At 36.3% G+C, this 21,137-nt stretch overlaps 1 protein-coding gene across 6 annotated transcripts in view; it reads left to right on the forward strand.

Moving 5' to 3' along the window:
• The window catches only part of OTOGL (otogelin like), a 90,922-nt gene that overhangs the window by 33,916 nt on the left and 35,869 nt on the right, over positions 1-21,137 (forward strand). For 4 of the 6 annotated variants that reach the window (XR_001521842.1, XM_015629218.1, XM_015629220.1 and 1 more), the window contains exons 25-29: positions 739-877; positions 14,423-14,557; positions 15,025-15,171; positions 16,804-16,923; positions 19,105-19,221. Coding sequence is in view for 5 of the 6 variants with exons in the window: in XM_015629218.1 (XP_015484704.1) it covers positions 739-877; positions 14,423-14,557; positions 15,025-15,171; positions 16,804-16,923; positions 19,105-19,221 (658 nt within the window). In the remaining variant the exon portion in view is untranslated. Of the gene's footprint in view, positions 1-738; positions 878-14,422; positions 14,558-15,024; positions 15,172-16,803; positions 16,924-19,104; positions 19,222-21,137 lie in introns of those variants that run through there. The other 2 variants (XM_015629219.1, XM_015629225.1) reach the window with 2 other exon arrangements.

Here is a 21,137-nt window from a genome sequence, read left to right on the forward strand (position 1 = left end):
AGCTGAAGATATCCAAGTTAAAAAGCAGTCAAGAACAAATGCTTAACTTCACACACATTTGTTAGTCACTGAGATGAAGATGTGGTATTTTACAGAATAGAATATAATGAAAGACAACCAAGGAGAAAAAGAGAGATATGCGAATTTTCTAGACAAACTATCTTTATTCAGTTAAGTGTTAATTTAATAATGAAAAAAAAATCAACATGGCAGCGTTTAGTCTGTTAAAATTGCACCAGCAAATCAACTGAGGGTTTACATTTACACAAGCAAAAATAGAGGATGCCAGCACTACTTTCACACAAATTTGTGTAAACCACTGAATGGCTGTGAAAGTAATCTTGCAAAAGATCAGCATTAATTTCTTAAACTCATTCCATATTTATCTGATACTCTGAAACCTTACAGGTAGCACCTGGAGGTATTTTTCTTTGAAAATTTTCTGACCTTTATCAAAATTTATAAAAAATTGATTTTACATTTATTTTTAATTCATTTTTATTGTACATATGTGCTGATGGCAAAATGTTTAACACTTTCTTGCCATGGCATCACCAGTATCTTCAGAAACAATTCACAATTTCAGAAGCAATTCTCTGTTTCAAGGTCTGAGAATTTTATTGAATTCACTAATTTTTGCATGATTTGAAATAAAGAACGCAAGAAAACATTTTCTTGAAAATATCCAGCAAATTACTGACATTATGAGGAGTCACTGATTGTTGGTTTTCCTTGCAGTGTTTGTAGGAGAGGTGTCTTCAACTGCACCAGTTACCCCTGCCCTGCTGTGTGCACCATTTATGGAGACCGACATTATTACACCTTTGATGGACTGGAGTATGATTATGTCAGTGACTGCCAAACTTACCTGCTAAAGGTAAGATGATTTGCCATATGGTTTCTTGTGTCCATGAGAAAACATGTATTTTGAACCTATAGAAAAAAGCATTAAGAAAACACTTGTAGAACAGATGTGGAAGAAGAACCTGTACATGACATTTTGTGCTCGGATATCTCTATGGTTTAGAGAAGAGGAAAAATCAATGTTTTCTGTTCTACCTTAAGCATGCTTTTGTCACAATGAGTAATGAATAACACTATAGGAACTGTTAGAACTGGGCATAATCCATAGATTTATTGAATAATTATCTATAAACCCTGCTTGGTCTAGGGTTAGTGATGAGATCAGACTGCTTGGAATTCTTCTTGAGCATGACCTGCATCAGATCTGGATTTTATGTGTATAATAATATCAAACAAGATGATTTCATAATTCAACAGTGAAATCATTCATTGAGATTGTCTGGCAGCTACATGCTAATGTTCCTCATAGCACACACTTAAGAGCACATTGCTGGCTTTTTGTTTAAAGATACCACTACTGACATTTAAAAATATAGTCTATTACTAAAGCCACTCTTGTTTATTATAATTATTGCTATTTTAAGATTAAGTGTTCTCAGTTACTGCAATATGTTTAGAAGAATACACATTTTCCTGACTCTCTAACTTAGCAAATAAAGCATAGCTTCTCAATAAAGACTACTGTAAATAGTTTTTTTTAAGTATGTTTTAATAGAGTATTCACAGCTGTGGAATTAAATACATTGGTTCCAGATTTTTTGTGTGTGTTTAAAAAGAAAAATGAGAGATTTGAAAAAGATAATAATACCTCATACCAAATTCCTGGCATATATCAATTAAGCTTCTACTCTTAGAGCTATATGAACCTTTGTACAAGCCTTTCTCCTTTAAAATGCAAAAAATAAGGGTTACTTTACCTGAAGAATCATCTTGCCTGTCTGATGATGTGGAAAGGTAGGTTGTAATTTCTTAATTCTTATGCCATTTGTTCAGAGAGGTTTGTAAGACAAATCCATGCTCCCTTTTCAAACTTTAGTATGATACTGAAATGTTTGGCTTTTACAATCAAATATCACCTGTCACTACTGTGTAAGAAAGAGCCTATCTGGAAACAAACCGTGGGGAGCATTTGTCATCCAAGAATAAAGTTGGCAGCCAGATAATTAAGGCACATGGCACACTGCCAATGGGCCATCCTTCAGGTGAACATGACACAAATGATGAATATTCTGCCTACAGAGATCTGCTTTTCAGACTTCCCTTTTTCAGATTTTCAAGCTTAATTTTTTTCCCAAACTCAGCTCATGTGAGAAGGTATAGCCTAATTTGTTTACAATTTTTCTTTCTTTAGTATATGGAAAGCTTTCATGACCTATATTGAAGGACTCTTTAGTATATATTAGGAAGTGCATCATTATGTCTGGAATGGAAGATGGATCTGTGGGCTGATTTTTGACTGGGAAATATTTTGAGAATTTTTAAGGGGGGATATTAAAAAGAAAAAGAAACAAAGAATGAGATTATATGGAAGATACTCCTGAGTTTTTAGGGAACTAAACCACAGAACTGATGAACTATGTGACGTGCAGCTCTGCAATCAGATGAATGGAAGATGGCAGGGTTGAAAAAATACTTTAAAAGGACTTAATGGCTGAATTTGACAGGAGCAGAGCAATATGTCTGATTTATATATGAAGGAACTTAACAGAAATTTTAATAAAGAGAAATTGCCATGAGGAAAGAGTTGAACCACCCCTTTTGTCTGTTTTAATAAAAGAAATTCATGCATGATGAGTCTTCTGAGTTATTCTATGAAGGCAATAAATACATGGATAAGGATAATTAAGTTAGTATGTATGTATTTTAGCTCAAAGACCTTTTGGAGAAAGATTTCAAAAAATATTTTTTAGAAACTACTCTCATATAAGATGAGAACTCATCCTATAGAATAGAATAAATATTCTCAAAGAATAAATATTGGATGGGTCAGACTGGAATGGACCACAGTGGGTCATCTGGTCCAACCTTCCTACTCAGGTAGGGTCATCCTAGAGCACATGGTGCAGGATTGTGACCAGACAGTTCTTCATTATCTCCACACACTCTCTGGGCAGTCTGTTCCAGTGCTCAGTCACCTGCACAGTAAAGAAGTTCTTTCTTATATTAAGCAGAACTTCCTGTACATCTCTTTCTGCCCATTGCCTCTTGTCCTGTTGCTTGGCTGAGAAGAGCCTGGAAACATCCTCTGACACCCTCCCTTAGATACTTATAAACTTTGATGATGTCCCCTCTGAGCCATGTCTTCTGGAGGCTGAACAGGATCAGCTTCCTCAGCCTTTCCTTGTAAGAGAGATGCTCCAGTCCCTTCATCATCTTTGTTGCCTGCTGCTAAACTAATTACAAGTCATAGGGTAAAACACAGGAATAAGTGGCCTATTTTTGTTTTTAGAAGGGAGAAATCCTGGTGAAATCCCACAGAGATCCATGCTGAGACCTGCACTCAGTATCAGAAACAATTTTGAAAAGGTGAGGATTGAGGTAGAGAATTCTGATGATAAAAATTCAGTATGAACAGCTGAAACAAAAGTTTTAAGAGACCTTATGGTAGAAAACACTGCATAATAAAATAAAAGAGGAAATTCAACAATGAACAAATGTATATCAATGAACAGAAAACAAAACCCTCTAACTACATTACATGAAGTGAGACACTAAATTAGCTACTATCATGCAGCAATGGAATTTTAAGTGAGAAAAAGAAATTAAACACAATTGTACATCTTCATAATAGAAGCCTGAGTGATAATCACATGTGCTTGTATTTATATGTACACAATTACACTACACTTGTACCACATCCTGATGTGCTTAGCTGCATTATATATGCAAACATGGAAACATGATGAAGCTGCTTTTGTTTGAAGTACTAATTTTTCTTCCTAGAGCAAAGTTTCCATGTCTCTCTCTCTCTCTCTCTCTCTAATCCTCTTCCCTGATATTGTGATGTTTTAAATAGTATGATCCAAGCAATATGAGTCTACCTTGGGCTACTATTTGTTGAGAAGGTATGCAAGAGAGCCCTGTCTCTTTCAGCTTGTTATCCAAATAGAGAAGCCAGATGAAAGGTGGAAAAATATATATACAAATGCAAAATTTAAATTCCTTGCCTAACATCTTGGCAGGCACAGCTATCCAAGGCAGTAGCACCTAAACCTGTTCTACAAACCTTTTTTTTTTTTTTGTTTTTTAATACAATCATCGAATTATAGAATGATTTGGGTTGGAAGGGATGTTTAAAGGTCTTCTAGTCCAAACCCCCTGCCATGGGGGTGTGTGCTGTGTGCTTCGTTTCCTGCCTGTAAGATATCACAGATTTCACAGCTGCTAATACACATTCCATTGATTTAATGCTAGTTTGCAGTGTTGTTGTGAGGCTGATTTTTATGGATTACATGAAATGCTCATCAGACTCCTGAAACTGAAGCAGCTAAAGTGGTTGTAGTATTGTATATACAAAACAGTAATAAATTTGTCCTTTCCCTTTTATCCTTTAATTTTTTCCTGTAAGCAGTGGACTGCTTTGTTTCTACTAATAGAAATACCCTGAAGGTGTTTTAGCAGGACAATAAGGGAAGTCATAGCTACAATCAGTTTGCTGGCATATGAACTCTTCCCAGATATAGAACTGAGTGCAAGAATTATAATCTGAATCCGTCATCCCCAGAGGCATAATAATGTGTTGTTCCCATCCATGTTATTAGCCCTCACTGTTTGATGTGGCTGTTGGCTTTCCTAAATCCGATCTGTTTGAACATTTCTTTAATTTGTCATCATATTCCACTGTACCAAACAAAGAACTCATCCTTACCTTTATTATGTTTTTAATAAGGAGCCCTTGTGCTTTTGTGGGAGAAAAATCAGGTGTAAGCTTTCAGCCAATTATGAAACTTACTTGTTTTCAACATCCGTGTCTCCTGTCAGGCCTTTTTGTTTAAGGTGACTGTAAGTGTATGAAAAAGCCCTTTATAACAAGTTCATCAGATTTGTCCATTGGACAAAAAATATTTAGATCAGCAATTAAGAATATTAGGGCAGTGAAGTCTCATGAAATGATAACTTCCCTTTTATCAAGGAGTTAGGAGTTACATTACACACTGAGATGTGAAGTTCCTGTATAGATGAATGACATTCACAGAGAAGACATCAGTATTTATTTTTAACATTTAAAAATCTCAGTTATTTTGAAGATTAAAAGGAAGAAAATCTTAGCAGACCAACTCATTTATCAGTGTAGATGATGTAAACACTTCACTTTGATAGTCTAAATATGAATGATAAATTTAAACAGTTTCTTACCTGAATATATTTAAATATTTTTTTCTTCCATTTTCTTGCTTATTGTCTTATTTTACTGATTTGATAATGCTACATTCTTTCTTCCAAAAGATGGGTTTATTTTTCTGGCAAACTTTTTATTAGTTGCAGTCTGTTTCTTCCACTTACCTATTTCATAAGCTTTTCCCCTTATGGTAAAATTGATATCTATGACAAGAGTTGTCCTCTTTTATTTCTGTGATGGTTTTCAGTCCTGCAGCTCAGCATTTTTACTGAGGCTTGTAGGGTCAGTGCATTTGGAGCCCCTCAGACATGTTCTCTTCTGTGAAACAGAAGAAAATTTTTTCACAGAAAAAAATATTCCCAAAACCAAATTATTAGTAGCATTTCTCAGAAAAAATATTTTCTCTGCTTTGGGGCAGATTTCAAGCAGGAGTTAAAAGGGATAAACTACCCATCATAATGTTCTCAAATGAGAGGGACCTCTGTTGCAATGTTCATCTGCCTTTTTAAAAACACCCCAAACCCCCCACTGAAGTATTTCCACTAACATCAGGTTGTCATGAAGGTCCTAAAGCACAAAAATGAATGAGCACTTTCGTTCCTATATCCTGAAAGATGAAGGTCATTATAACTAAGGCCTCATCCTCAAGTATTCCTATTTCATAGATTATTCTTCAATTCAAAGTTAGTGGAAAAAATATTTTCACTTCTTTTTACCTGCCATTGGGGGTTTGAGTATTTTTAAGTCACCTTTTTAAGCTTTTTTTGATGCAATCATGAAAACTCTTTTTAAGCCAAAGTTGGAGGATTATGAAAGCAACAACCATTTTGAGCCATTTGATCAAATAATCAAACCATGATGCCAATTAGAAGTGCAGATGTAACTCTCTTGGGTCAGCAGGCATTACATAAGAGCCCCTTCGTTAAATTCATTTAGCAAAACCTGCATCAACTCAGGAACCACCACTATAGTTTCCCAAATGATTCTCCTATGGCTGAGCAGTCTCCAGGGCTTTTTGTAACTTGAACAAGTAACTTGAAACAAATTCAAGGCTCTTAGTAAATTTTACTTTTATTGGAGTGCTTAATACAGAGGTTGTTTGATGTACTGATAATCTTTTAGCCATTATTAGTGCATATATTTGAGTGGTAATTTTTTTAGATGATGACAGGGCATAAGCTGGAGCAATCACACAGAGAGCAACAATTTTTCAATTATTCATCTGGCACATCTGAGAAGTCAGAACTAGGATTTATCCTATTCTCCCTTATTGAGTATCTGTAAATTTTAGTGCAGCTCTTTTTCACCATCTTTTGTGCCAGGTATCCAGACTGTAGATCCATGAAATTGGCAAATCTGTAGAATTAATATTTGGCATGGTCTCTCTCATAGACTGTAAAATAAATACATTCTTCTTGCTATCAGTAACCCTACAGAGGATTAAAGCTGCGGGTTCATGGTTAATCAACATTGTCAAGCTGACTATTCATTGTTAAGACAAATAGTTTCTTTTAATAGATTCTGGAGATTTTGATGGGAAAGTAAATAATGTTGAATTTGAAATTACAAATGTTTAAAATTTGGCACCAGACTCTAAAATTAATTCTCGTTTTCTCAGGGAATAAAGCTGTACATGGGGTTTCAATCAAAGGGCCTTAAAGTTTTTGATTAGCATATATAATGATCAAGCCACATGAATGATGTACCAAAATATTTCCACCAACAATTCTTGTCAAATTATTTATAGCAGTGGTAACTGTGTAGAAATAATGATATGTTCTGTGAAAATTTGTGTCCAAAAAAGAAAGAGACTACATTTCAGTGAAAAAAAACCTGTTTACTGTGAATATTTTGTCCTGCTCTAGTTGCAAAGAACACCAACAGTTTGCTTTTCATCAGTCCCATGATTTCAGGGGAAACCTTTCTGGATGCCCTCTTTCTTCTGGGTCTCTGGAACTCCTGTAGGGGTCAATAGCAAGCTCCCTTGGGGAGACATCCCATTCCATCCTGTCTTCAGCTGTACCTGTTTTTGATATTTGTTCTATTCCTGCAAAAGATCTGATTACAGTTGGCAATGGATTTATGCTCTGGTTCCATTTTCTTCAGATCAATGATTTCAGACTCAATTACCTCTATATGCCTTTCTGCCCCCACCACCTGATTCTCCAGACCATTAAATTATGCAATGAATGAATCACTTTTATTCTCCAACAAAGGAAAGATTTCTTTCAATTTGTGCAGATTAGCATGGAGGGCTTCCAGGAAAGGCTTGGGGAAAAGTTTGTTACAATGAGAATGGCAATTTGGAGGTGATGTGTGCATAGTGTGACTCAGAAGTTGGATTTCCTTTCAGAGGACTTGCTATTTAGTGACCTTTTGCTTTGAATTTCTGATTTTGGATTAATGTCCATCATCCAAAAGCCCTTTGGCTATACTGACCCCAGAATGTTTTACTCTTATGGCTGCCTGAAAAGGCAGTTTTTTGTAAGAATGGCTGCCTGAGTCTGAGAGCCTCTGGTGGGCACAGCTTCATGGACTGTTGATGATGCAGTGCAGGAAGAGATGAGCAAAGCCCAGCACGGTGTGCTGCTGTTTCAGAGCTGTGTGTGCAGCAGTAACACCCAGCCCTTCTCTGTGTTTGGAGGGGTGGGATGCTCAGGCAAGTCACCTCAGGTGCTGCTTAGTATGGCCTCTGACTCTGGGTGTTGGTCAACTGTGAGAATTGTGAATTAAATTTATTCTGATTTGGGTCAGGGTATGAGGGTTTGATTTTTTTTTCTAAATATATAAAAACTAAACTTCGGCAGTGTAAATGAACACACAAAGTTTTTTTATATTGAAAAACATAAAAGCTTTGTGGAAGTTGCAGCTTTCTAGCTTCTGCAATCATTTGCTAGAGGTCTTGTCCTTTATTTTCCTGTTGCACTTTATCATTACAACAACAATATAATATTTATATTTATCATGCACTTATTAATAAAACAACACTAACAGGTCTCATGTAAATATATAAAAATACATTCTTAGATATTAAAACTAACACAAACAACTGTGCTGCTGATTTGTAATTAATAATAATTCATGTTACAGAATGTGTCACTTGGTAACAAATATTAAATGTTCCCAAATCTTCAGTCTTCAGAAGGTCTCATCTTTAATTAGAAAGGGTTTGCACTAATATGACTTGTGCAAAAGCTAAATCTGGTACACTAGCAGGCAAAGTTAAGTAAATTAAACAAAAGGAAATCTGTTTTAAATTATTTTTTTCTCAAACTTTTAATATAGTTCTCTTAAAATTCAGAAAAAAGAAAATCAAAATTTTTTCAGTGATCTCTCTCTAGTGTTTTCAAAATTAAGAAACATTGAGTTAGAAAAAGGTTCTTTTAAGTAGATAAAGTAAAATATTTACTGTCATGTATTTTCATTATTATTAGATTTTAAAAAAAGTGTTTGGATTTTATTGTTGACAAATCTTCAGAACACCCAACAGCTCTATATTGCAGTAAAATCTGCTAGAAAAAACCCTATATATAAAGAAGATATTATATAATTATATGTTTTTCCTGTTGCTTGTATATACCCATACATATACATAGTTGTCATACATATTTTTGGAGTTTTTGAGAGTTTATTCTGCCTGAGATATATCTTTTTCAGAAGTCACTTTTAAAGAAATAGGAAAGAGTCATCATGGATGCATTAGGAAATATCTGGAAGTTGTTTGAGGATAAGTCAGTATCTGGAATAATCTCACTTCTCCTGAATTTTCATCGGTGAATCTGCTCAGTCATGTTGCTCTCCCCCATTTCTACTCAGCTGTGCTTCAAAGCTGGAAATATCTCATACCTTACAAGTGTACTGCAAGCTTCTTTGCCATATTTAGAGTGAAAATAATCTGCAGCCATGTAGAAGATGTGAAGGAAAAGAAAATTAATCTGCATTTGCACAAACAATTTGGCTCTCAGGTTCTTAGTTCCTAGATGAGTTTTTTGGTTATTTTTTTTCAATAGTTGTATAAAAATAGATGACATCAGTGGGAAAAAAGCATGCTATTACTATTCCTTTCCTCTCTTTTCTCTCTCGTGTAAGAGGATCACCCACTATCTTTCCCATAATATTTTTCCCAACTTTCATGTGGATTTCTTCCCAAACTGAGACAGTGTGTTTCAGTGCCCTCTGTTGACTCCAAAGCAATATTGCTGCATTGTTTTAATAGCTGTGGGGAAGAACATTTGCTGATACAAATTAATGCAGAATGCAAAACCAGGGATTAAATAAAGTTACGTGGACTGTATATATTATTTTGGCAAGGTGTGGAAGAAATTAGAGCATCAACAAAACAAAGGAAGCTTTTCAATAAGAGACACTTCTTAGTGTAAATTAAAATGAGTTTTGAATAATTAATGTTTTTTCACTGATTATCTGGACATCAAGTCCATAGTAAAATGGCACAGGAAACTAATAGAGCAAGAACAAGTTAGATGTCAAGGCATTTGTCTGCTGTCCAAAATAACTTATATATTTATGCCCAAATGTTTCCTAAATCTAGGTTAAAATGTTTTGCTTCTCCTAGATCAAGCTCACTAGAAGTAATAGTTTCAAATGTTAAGTTCCTTCAAAAGAAACTCAGAGCCACTAAACCACAACCAAGCTAATTCTGACTTTCCATAAGATCTCCTGAAATATTAGATCTGAACAGAGCTAAGGAATCTCTGAATATATGTAGGAAATAGAGAGGAAATTCTACTTTTTAAACTATTGTAATTTTTTTTTTCAGTATTTTTAGAGCTTTTTTGTGCTTCTGTTTGTAGCTATATATGAAAACATCTAAACCATCATTAAAGCAAAAGGAAGATAGGTTAAATCTATCTCTACCCTACTCCCAAGATTTCCTGGCCTTTATGGTCACCCTAGTTTGCAATTTTGTAGGGAAGAAACCAAAAGTAATGGGTAAATTGGGGTACTGAGAATGGAAAAAAATGAGTATTTACACTGAACAGTTACAGAGATTTTAATGAAACTTTCAAAGAAATGAGTACAGCCAATTAAATTTCCTTCTCCTGGGCTGCATTTTGACGATGTAAGCACACTGCATAGCATTGTTATTGGTTAAAAGGGACAGAAAATTTCTAACAGGATATTGAAATAGAAAGTTTCTAACAAAAATAAACTCTAGCATTCCCAAGCACTGCTAAAAAAAACCCCAAACCAACACCAAACCAGAAAAAGGAAAGCAGTGCTTTGCTTTTTTGACTTGGAAGAAATATGGAAAAAAAGTGCAGTGAAGTCTAGAAAAAGAATGTCCTGAGAAGTGGGACTGACAATGAGCTTTTGACTGACTGCCCAGAGCTGTGACTCTGTCTTTTCTGTTGCTTGGCAACTCCATGTTATCACAAAGAAACTGATATTAAGTTGGAACAGGCTGGATATGGTAATTTACGTGGGAAGATACTCTTGCAGTGGGAAAACCATTTTATTTCTAGTTTCTGTCAGCGTAAGTAGGTTTCACATGATGAACTGTAGTACATCCCCTGCTGGGTGCATTTTACCTAAAAAGGTAAAGAGTGACTCTGCCTTGGAAAGAGGCTGTGCAGAAAAAAACAAAACCAAAAAACCCCCACCTTGTTATTCATTAGACCTGCTCCTGGTGTCTACTCAGACATTTCTTCTCGTGGTAGTGACAAAAGCTTGTTTTCATATTTGTGTGGATTTAGTGCAGATTAGAGAGATGGAACTCGATCATTATCATTTATACCATCACATTCCCTAAGAACTCTTGAGATTTGACTAAGACCTCCCTGTCTTACACAAACATCATATGATCCTCACTTTATCTGAAGTCTTTTCTTTTACATTGGTAAGAGTTAAGTGCTGAGTTTCAATTGCACTTTATTCCTTCTTTATTGAAAGGAGACACTGCATGTGCAGCTGCTACAGAATAATTTGAAGACTGTGATAGAAACTGTCATTCAAGTTCAAATTTGTCTAGTACCATGTGGCTTTGAAAGGTGTCTGGTGAGCTATATGGAGAGAATGGCAAGAGGATATACGTAAAGCAAATGATTTTGGGAAAGCTTAGAGCCATAAGAGACATGTAATCCATAATAATATTTTTAGGTTTGGGTTTAGGTCTAAGATTTAATTAGAAAAATAGAAAGCACAGAAAATTCAGGATTTAATGCAAAGCCCTTTTTTCTTTAATGTCTGATTTACTAATAACTCTGCTGAGCTACTACCACAGTATCTCTGCATATCCATCCTGCATAATTTCTAGTAATTTAACACCATCATGCAGTCCTACAAGTAAGGAAGTACTTCAGGACTCCCAGTTCTGGCTTTGGTCAGCAAAACACTTCCTGGCTCCAGGCTTCTCTGCACTGCAGAGTTAACTTGAAATATAACTCAGTTTGTGCCCTTGGCTCAAATCCCAACCATACACAAAAACTTCTGACTTGAGTATGTTGATGCTGTTCAGCTGAAGGGATTGGCCTGGACTCTGAAGACACAGGCTTCAATTAGCATAGCTAATAGAGCTACTCACTGCTGCCTCATGGACTTGTCTTCATTGCCAAAAAAGGTGTATTTTTACTGTGGGATAATTAGCCTGATTTAACTATCCTTATTTAAAAACAAGGTCTTTATTTATTTTCTTATAGGGAAAACATTGCTTCCCTATTAACTAACTCAGTGTCCCTTTTTGCTGACACTAAGCTAACTGAAGAGGAATGAACTGTGCAATGAAGAGCCCACAATGTCCTAGGCATCAAATAGACCCAGAGACTGCAAGCAAAGTCCTTCTCTGCACTGAGCTGTGGTGGGGAGGTAACTCCCTTTCTCACTTTTCAGTTGGCCAGCACAGAATGTATCAGCTTGCATCCTATCTACCAAACTAATGAGATTGTCTCCTTTTTAATTTACCACATCACATCTAATAAATCAAAAAAATGCTCTGGGCTGTTATCTGACTTGGAGGGAATAATTGTATTCACTCCAGCAGCAGGCCTGGTTTAATTAAAACATAGTGTATTTCCCAATAAGGTAGTAGTGACCAATTTTATTTTGGGTGCAACCTAAAACAACCTTACAACAGAATAGAACAGATGGACTTTGCTCTACCTTGAAGCTTTTGATACTTTTAAACTGACTTTAAAGACCCGATCATGGAGATCTGACTCCCTATACCCCCTTAACCACTAAGCAGTTAGTGAATAACTTTACCCACTGTACTGTTGTCTTCCAATCTAACTGCTGACAAATATCACCTGTTTCCTAAGCCTTGGCATTAGGGTAACATAGAGCTTGCAGGCAGACTCCCACAGCTTGTGCTTATTGCATTCACTCACTTGCTGTAGAGTGTTTTCTATGCCAGTGGCAGCATCCTCTGGCTTGTGGGTCATACTAGACTAAAGGTAGCAAAACGGTAGCACCTCCTCTGTATGGCAAAAAAATACCTCTACGCTTTCCATCATCTGGGGTTGGCTTTGTTTTTGATTTTAGATTGAAAGTGAACTTTAAAGAGTTTGATCACTATGACTTTTATTAAGAAAAAATGAACACACTGTATAGCATCTATTTTCTGCATGCAGTATTTCTCACTGATGGGGAAAAATTACAGATTTTTAAAAAATTCTTGAATTCTGGTGAGCACAGAATAAATAAGGGTACAAATGTGAGACAGTTAAGAAGTAGTTAGGAGTAAGTAGCCTGAAACTTTCAGGGGTATGCTGACCAAAACAGTGGTACATTGACTACAGAAGGGAGCGAAGCTCTGGGGAGAGATGCTGTGGGCAGAAACCAAGGCAAGGGATGCCTCCTGTCGTGGCCAAGTGGAGCTCTTCAAGAGCATTGCTGGGAGCCAAGAGTAGTTCCTGGGACTGGGGAGATGCTGGGAGCCACCATTTCTATCTTGCACACTATGCCCATTAGCATCTGCAATTAGTTTCATCTCATCAGTCTCAGAGACTATATTCAAAAGAGGGTGGGAGAAAAAGTTTTAGCAAGAAGAGAACCTTTTTTTTCCCAGCACTACCCAAGTGTCCCACATAAGACTAGATTAGTCAGTGGGTGCTACTCACTACTTCCAAGATTTTTATTTCATCTCTGTCTCAGGTTTCTGATGACTGTAGTCATCAGATCAAAAATTGAACCAGATTCAGGAACAGTGTTATTGACTCATATTAATGTTACAAAGTTAACTTTCTCAATAAATTTCTATAGTTACGGCTGCTTGTTGATTTGCAAGGGTTGGTACAGAAATGAACAGGAAAGCAAATAAAATAGGAAATAATAGGAATATTCAACTTTGTTTTTGTTTGTGGTAGTGTTAGCAACTCTGAAAAGACAGCTCATCTCATTTCTTTGAGTAAAAATCTTAGCATGGGGAATTACAAGGTGCATGTGTGTTCCCCTCAGGATACAGAAGAACCACGGAAGCTGTAGATGAATAAACAGACAGGTTGAGCCAAGGTGCAAAGAAGATTTTTTGTGCCTAGAATGTGAAATTAATGAACGAGCTGTAGAGCCAAAAGCTGTGGGATTGGGACAGCAGTACATTTGAGTTTAAAGTACTAAAACACCAGTAAATCAGGACAGCAAAGTATTCAAATCTTATAAGTGTTAAAATAACCCCACCCTACAAACAAAAATATTGGCAGAAACCTTTGCTCCCTCCTATAACACTGAGTATGACTCATGGTTTTGTGAATTTTGATGTGTGGTGGCACAGAAACTTCTCTATCTACTACCAACAGATGGTAGGTTTCTTGGTATTAAAAATACGAAAACAGCTTGATCTCATGTACCTTGGTTTAAAAATAAAGCTCTTTTTATAGCATGTCTCAATTTTGACAACCACACTGTGCTGTAAATATTGGATTCCAAGTATAAGCATATTTTAAAAGCCTAAAACAGATTCTGATATTAGGGGTGGCCTGATCCTCTGAGTTCGTGAAGTCTTCAGCAAGAGGAGTCACAGCTGAACATAGTTGCCCTTTGTGTTTAACACCAAAGTTTGTGGATTCAGCTTTGAATTAAAAAATGTATTTCCTGATTTGGTAACTTGCTTAAATTTAATTTCAAATGTGTGTAAATTCTAAAGTATCCAGGTTTTTTTCTGTTTGTTTGGTTTTTTTTTGTGGTGGTAAGCATAGAATAAATCTGTAAGATTGAAATGCAATTGAATATATAAGTAAAATGATAGATATCTTCTTAATTTTGCAGAGCACAGATAACTCAAATATATCTATAATTGCCCAGAACAAAAAGTGCTTTGACAATGATATTGTTTGCTCAAAGAATGTTTTCATCTCTGTTGGAGACACTGAGATTTATTTTAGCGAACCTTCTGAGAAGCAGGTTAGTTATTTTCTTTCCTTTTTGGGTTGCCCTTTAAGATAAGCACTGCAAATTTACAGCTCTAAAGGAGTGTGTTTTTGGAAAGCATCTCTCAGTCTGATTTAATATAGTACAAGTGTTTAGGCCTGGATAAAGCAGCAGGTCTCAGGACACACATTTTTTTTTTTCCCCCATTGTTTTTTTTAAGTTCTATTTGTCATACGAAGAAGATTGTCCAAAAGTCTCAAGGAGTTGAAATACACAGGCAATGAGTTTCTTTCCAGGTGGTTTTAAAAGAGAAACCAAAGTATGAAGCAAACTTGGATGGCTGAAAAGACAAAATATCATAGTATTAAACAACAGTTCTACTAATATTATTGATTCAGCTGTATGCTAAAGTATTCTTCAATATACACTTTGCTGTTATCTGGCTGTATACCTTAGTAGCATTACTTTAGTAGATCTTAATAAATATTCATTTGTGTCAGAAGACCCTAGGGGCACAGGAAAACAAATCTAACTATCAGCTTTGGAAGGCTGGATATTATACTGTGATACACTTTCCAGAACAGGACATTACAATTCTGTGGGATAAGAAGACAATGATGCATGTTAAAGTTGGACCTCGATGGAAGGTGAGCTGAAATATAAACCTGAGATTTTGTGTAGGTTCTCTATATTGCTAATGTGATCTTTTATTGAATGACTGTTAGTCTTTTCTTCAAGATTAGCTTTCCCAGTGATATGGCTGTTTATTTTGGTATTCAGCTGATAGAATTTCCCAGCTAAGAAGAGACGGAGAATGTGATTTCTGAAGAGGAGTGGTTTCTACGTATTCTTCCACTGCAGCCTTGGAGCTATGCAGTGATTCACCTATGACTCAAAGATACTTTGGGGGCTGGAAGGGAGGGGTAGTGTTACCTGGTAGAGTTACCCAGTTCACTGCATGTTTTCATTGGCTAAAGACAATGGAAAAGGAGTTTCCATGCCCAGTGACGTGGAAGATGGCAGGTTTGTAGTACAGATTACATTAGACTGATGACAGAACTGACCCTAAGATGTAGTAGAGGCTTCTGAGATGAACAGATGGAGTCACATACTAGTTTAATTAAAAAAGACAGAATACAGAAAAAGATCTAGAAAAAACTTATATTTAAACCTAATGGATGTATCGTGACAGGATTCAGTCATGATGCAAGGAAGAATCCAAGACTCCTTTTTTTTCCAGTTGCTCTTCTCTTTTCCATTCCTGTATCATCATCTATCTTGGAGTCTCTGCAACTCAGTCTTTTGGTGCTGGCAATTCAGAATTACATTTCTCTTCATTTCAAACATGAACACATGTATTAAGATGAGGCTCATTCAGCAAAAGAAAACATGCTAGGTTAGAGTACAGTGTCAGATTTTTTGAAGTGTAAGTCAAAGCTATAATGACCATCAATGTGGTTTTAAAGAAAAATTATTATAGGCTTCTGTCCAAATAGCTGTAAAATACTTAATTCACTTACAAGTTGATTTATCAGCCATCAATACAAAAAAAAATAATTTATTGTTTTTGAGTAAGCTGGCAGGGAACTGAGTTCTACAGGTTGTATTTAGGAACTCAAATAATTTGAGTTTTCTGTTTCCAATGACTGCTTCTTCTAGAGGCTCCAGTTCAGTAAGATGTGTGCAGCAGACCTTACGAGAAAAGAACTTATTAGTGTGAGCGACAGCACCCTAAAAATCCAACTCCACTTTTTATTGTTGTGCAGGAATGTCTGTTTTCCAATATATATATATTTTTATATTTGTGCATGTATACACAGTTTTCCCATCAGCAGCATATGCCTAAGAAAAGAAAATTGCAGCTGTCTCTTTTATAATTGCTATTACAAATGTTCCAGCTATTGTGAACTAAAATTAGAGGCAGCAAGTTTTAATGACAACAGCTAGTCAGGCTTCACAACCATGAGGTAATTCACCTGAACTTTTGACTTTTGGACTGGAATCACAATTGAGCCTTCAGAAAAAAATATTACAAGATTCCAGTCCGTTTTCACAGGCAAGCAGTAAGAACAAGTTCTGGAAAATAAGAATAAAACTACTGATTTCTTTTGAAAGATATTTGCAATGTGGAAATGCAGGCATGGCAAAGTGTTATATATTTTCCAAGGATAAGTCAGATTTACATTCACCCTTTTCACTTAGAAATTTTTATATTCCATGTGTGTCATTTGTGCCAATTATAGATTATGAGTTTATGAAAAAATAATTTTCTCTTTCAGGGCAAACTGGCAGGCTTGTGTGGAAATTTTGACAAATATACTTCAAATGATCTGACTACATCAAACAACATGGAGGTGAGAAATGCACAGGTGTTTGGAGACAGCTGGGTATTAGGACAGGTAAGTCCCATGTCCAATAAAAATTTAGGTAAAAAATCTATAATTTTAGTTTGTAAATGAGCACATTATAACCACAGGATGTACAGGTATTTTCTAAAATTTCGGTCACACTAGAAGAGGACATTTTAATTTTTGTGTTCATAGATGTGAAATGTGTTAATAATGTCTTATGCCAAATAAGACAAACGTATACCAAATTTAAATGAAACCAGACAATCTCTTTAGGGAAGGATGTGTTTTCCCCTGTGTAAGACAATTATAGCTGTCTGCATTTCAGTGTTCTACAAAGTTAGGTACACTGTTTCTGGTATTTTTGATTCATCCCAATTTTAAAAACAATTGTAATTTCTCTGGGGTTGGAGGCATCAGGATACTGAAAGTAAACAGAATCTTAATGCTGGAAAAAAGGGGCCTGGCAGAGTCTCTTTCTGAACACTGATAATAAAATTAGGATTTATTTTAGTGGCACTTTGTAAACAAAGCGAACTTACAAAGTAGAGGTGGTGAAGGGATGGGCATAAAAGGCTCAGAACAGCAACAGATACAACCCAGTATGGAAACTTGGTTTCTATTTCCTTAGGAGGATGCTGTAGGGAGTGGGTGACTGCAACTCTGGTTTATAACACAGGAGAATAGGTATTTCATTAATTTATGCTGAGAAGATTTAAAGTTTCATAGGCTTGTAGGCCTCCTAAAAATCATTATTTGTAACGCATTCTCTTTGAATGTCTGTCAGGACCAGTTTTTAATCTGTTCTCTCTTTAACACAGCAGGAAATTGACCAAATATCTGTCACCTCATAAATAAAGATTTTGAGGCTTTTCTGCCTCAATATCTCACTTCGAACATATTTTAATCTACATAAAATGTTTAAATTTCACAAGCAAGCAAGGCAGATGTGTAGAGTTACACTGGTCATCTAGAAGGTTGTATATAAACAAATGTGTGAATACTTTGTATGAAGTTAATTTTTCTTTTTCAATTTATCGATTCAGTGGCTCCCTTAAAAAGGTGCATAGTGTTTGCATAGCACATTAACTTTTAGGATGTTACAATTTTTGCTTATGCATCTCAGACTTTGACCTAACTTTTCAGCAGAGATATATATCTGTGTAATCTCATGTAATCTCCAGATCTCTGTGTCTGCCAGTGCTCAGGATCTGAGTTCAGCCTTGGTCTTGCTGGCTGGCTGTGCTCAGACAGACTTGACACTTTATCTGCCCCTGAAGTAGGCCTTGGGGATTTTTTCAGAAAGGACCTGTAGCCTTTGTAGGGATGTATCCTGGTCACCATTTCTAAAAAGCTGAAATAGCGTAAGGAGTATTTGATAGCTGGAGGCCTAGAACTCAGCTCTGCTATGGGGAAATGTGCTTGTATCAGCACTGTGAAGCATCAGATGCTTCCAGGGCTTCTCCTTCCTGGGAGTGGCAGCACATAGCCTCGCAGCAGTGCCTGAGCACCTGCACAGGAGGGCAGCACAGGTGGGTGCACTGCAGCTGAAGCTGCTGTGGGACACCCCGGTGATGCCTATGCATTCATCTTCACAGCCTCCTGGTGCATTACACACACCTAACCTGCTGCACCAAGACAGAGTCGTTTCAGATGAACTCGTTCTCTGAGATGAGTGTCCCTTTCCTGTATTTTTCTGTTCTATTTATTTTTACCTTTTGTAGAGTTCCTATAAGTGATGTAGTTGTACCTCACCCACTTTTTAATTATCATGATGATCTTTGACTCTATATTTTTTAATGAGTTTCTCCCTTCCTACCACTGCTTCTTTATTTGAACTTACAGGGCTAAAGCCATCTGTAGTATGACTCCATTTAAAGTCAGTGAAAACCACCCAGGACGGATTTGGACCACGTATTTGTTTGTGATGTTACAGTTGGTTGCTCTGGTAATGATTATAATGTGTCACAAAGAAAACATTTTGTCTTTATGCACTGAGCAGACAGCAGGAACATTTTAGTGCTTTAGAACAAAACAAAAAGATTCTTTTTTTGTGCCAATGTTTTCAATTATAAAAACAAATCAAGGAAAGAAGATGAAGAAGATAGCATTTAATTTTTTTATTTTCTGATTATGCAAGTATTGAATTGTATGATACTGTGGTGTACCTGAATCTTTGATAAACACATCTACCTATAAAATATTTGTGGGCTTTTTTTGCTTGTTTTCAAGTGCAAGAGCCCAAATGAAACACTGAGGCCATGTGAAGTACATCAGAGCAAGTTCCCTTATGCCAAAAAGGAATGCTCAATTTTATACAGTGATCTTTTTGCACCTTGTCGCAATGTGGTAAGTTCATTAAATATCTAAGATTGCTGTCATGAAAATAATAAAATTCCAGAAATTACTTTCTTCTTGCCAGTACCCTCAGTCTGAATATGAGGATACAGAGTAAAGCCCTGCAAGTATCTCTGTGTGGGTAGGTTATATTTGTGCAGAGCTCCTTGTTCAAGACTGGAATCTAAATGTAAGAGTGGTAACAGAATTGTGAGTTAGTTGACTGAATAATCAAGGTTCTATTGCCTGTTATCTATACAGGTAGCTAAGTTTTATGAATTGTAAACTTGTATGAATTGAGTGATTATAAAATAAGTGTATGTGTAATGCACCTACACTTCAGCTCAAATGGTTTTATTTTTTAAGTTAGAAAGAAATATGAGAGAGCAAGATTTCAGCTTCAGAGCTATAGGTATTTTTAATTATTTGGCACCTTATCATCTGGTTTTATTAAAACTCAGAGGTTTGGTATCCTTGCTTTCCCAATACATGGCTGAGCCTGGGACTTGAGTCACAATAATGTCCTTCAGTTCAGTCTAGACAAGATGGGGACAACACTATTTCATGTGGAAATTTTTATTCCATTTTAATCCACCCATTATCAGTGCAAGACTTGCTTTATACATTTTTCCTTTTTTTCTAATTTTAGTCTCCGAATGGTATTTAGGTTCTTCTTTACACCTGAGCAAGCAAGAACCACTACAACATTTCATCTCAGTCTCTTAATTTCTTCATGATTATTAATACCAAATGAGATCATTAGCTGTCTCAGCTGAACCTCTTGGCTTTCAGGACCAAAGCTGGATATCAACATGGTTAGGAATTTGCCTGCGAAGGAGGTTGCAGTAGTTTAACCCAAGAGATTTATTAATGTTGACTTAAGTTACTATGCAAAGAATTTTTTGAGCATGTGCCTGAGAAAATAGCGATGAGTGTATTTTTCAAAGTGGCAAATAATAAATAAAAATTGAACTTTCAAGAGTTTTTAAGGAACTGTATTATTATAACAACTCAGAAAGATCTTTTCTCCTGAACATTCATTTTCTGTATCTTATCCATGTTGTGATTAGAATTTGCAAATAATTTCACATAAATATATGCCAAAATTTAGCATAATTGTGTTAAAAAATCTATGCCAGGTGCAAAACATGTAATTTAGTTAGTAGTCAAGTATTTCCACACATATATATCTGTCTTGTATGGCAGAGTCTGTAAACATCTTTCATGTGTTTTTAGAACCTATTAATCACCATGTGAAAAATGTACAGCTCCTGGAAATGTAATGTAAAGTGAGCTCCTATCAAGGGCACGTGCAGCTGACTGCTGGGTGGGGAGCAGGGTGCCAAGAAAAAAGCCCGAGCAGAAACTGAGACTGGGGGTATGGAAAGAACAGAAAACATAGATGGGGATTTCAGATGTGCTTCTTGTTGCTCCTGTTATGTGGGTGGAAGATCCTGCAGTGCGTGCAGGCAAACTCCTGTCTGTGGGACAGGTGGCCTTGCAGTTTAACTCAGGCTGCAATATTAGTTTTCAGGGAGACAAAATCTTGCATCTCTGGCTGGCAGCAACTGATGGATTGCAGTTGCCCAGATAAGCACTGAATTCAACAGGGTCTGAGGAACCTGAACACTCGGAGAAAAAGGGTCTTCCTCATAATTCCTGAACTCAGCTTTGGCCCAAGGCTCCCAGTTTATCACAAGAGCAGGATATTGCTGACCCATGGAGAGATGCTGTTCTGCAGGCTTGAGAGACAGGTTGAGATCTTTGAAGCCTGTTTGCTGTTTGGTGATTTCTACAAAGCTACCACAGCCTCTTTCAATAGAGCTAGTTCTCATGTGTGTCCCCTGTGTCCCCAGTGGTATCCCTGTTTTCAAAACAAGAAAAAGGATGAAAGCACAATAACATGTCTTTACCCTTGATCCAGTCCC

The sequence above is a fragment of the Parus major genome, chromosome 1A (genome assembly GCF_001522545.3).
Source record: "Parus major isolate Abel chromosome 1A, Parus_major1.1, whole genome shotgun sequence".
Classification (NCBI taxonomy): domain Eukaryota; kingdom Metazoa; phylum Chordata; class Aves; order Passeriformes; family Paridae; genus Parus; species Parus major.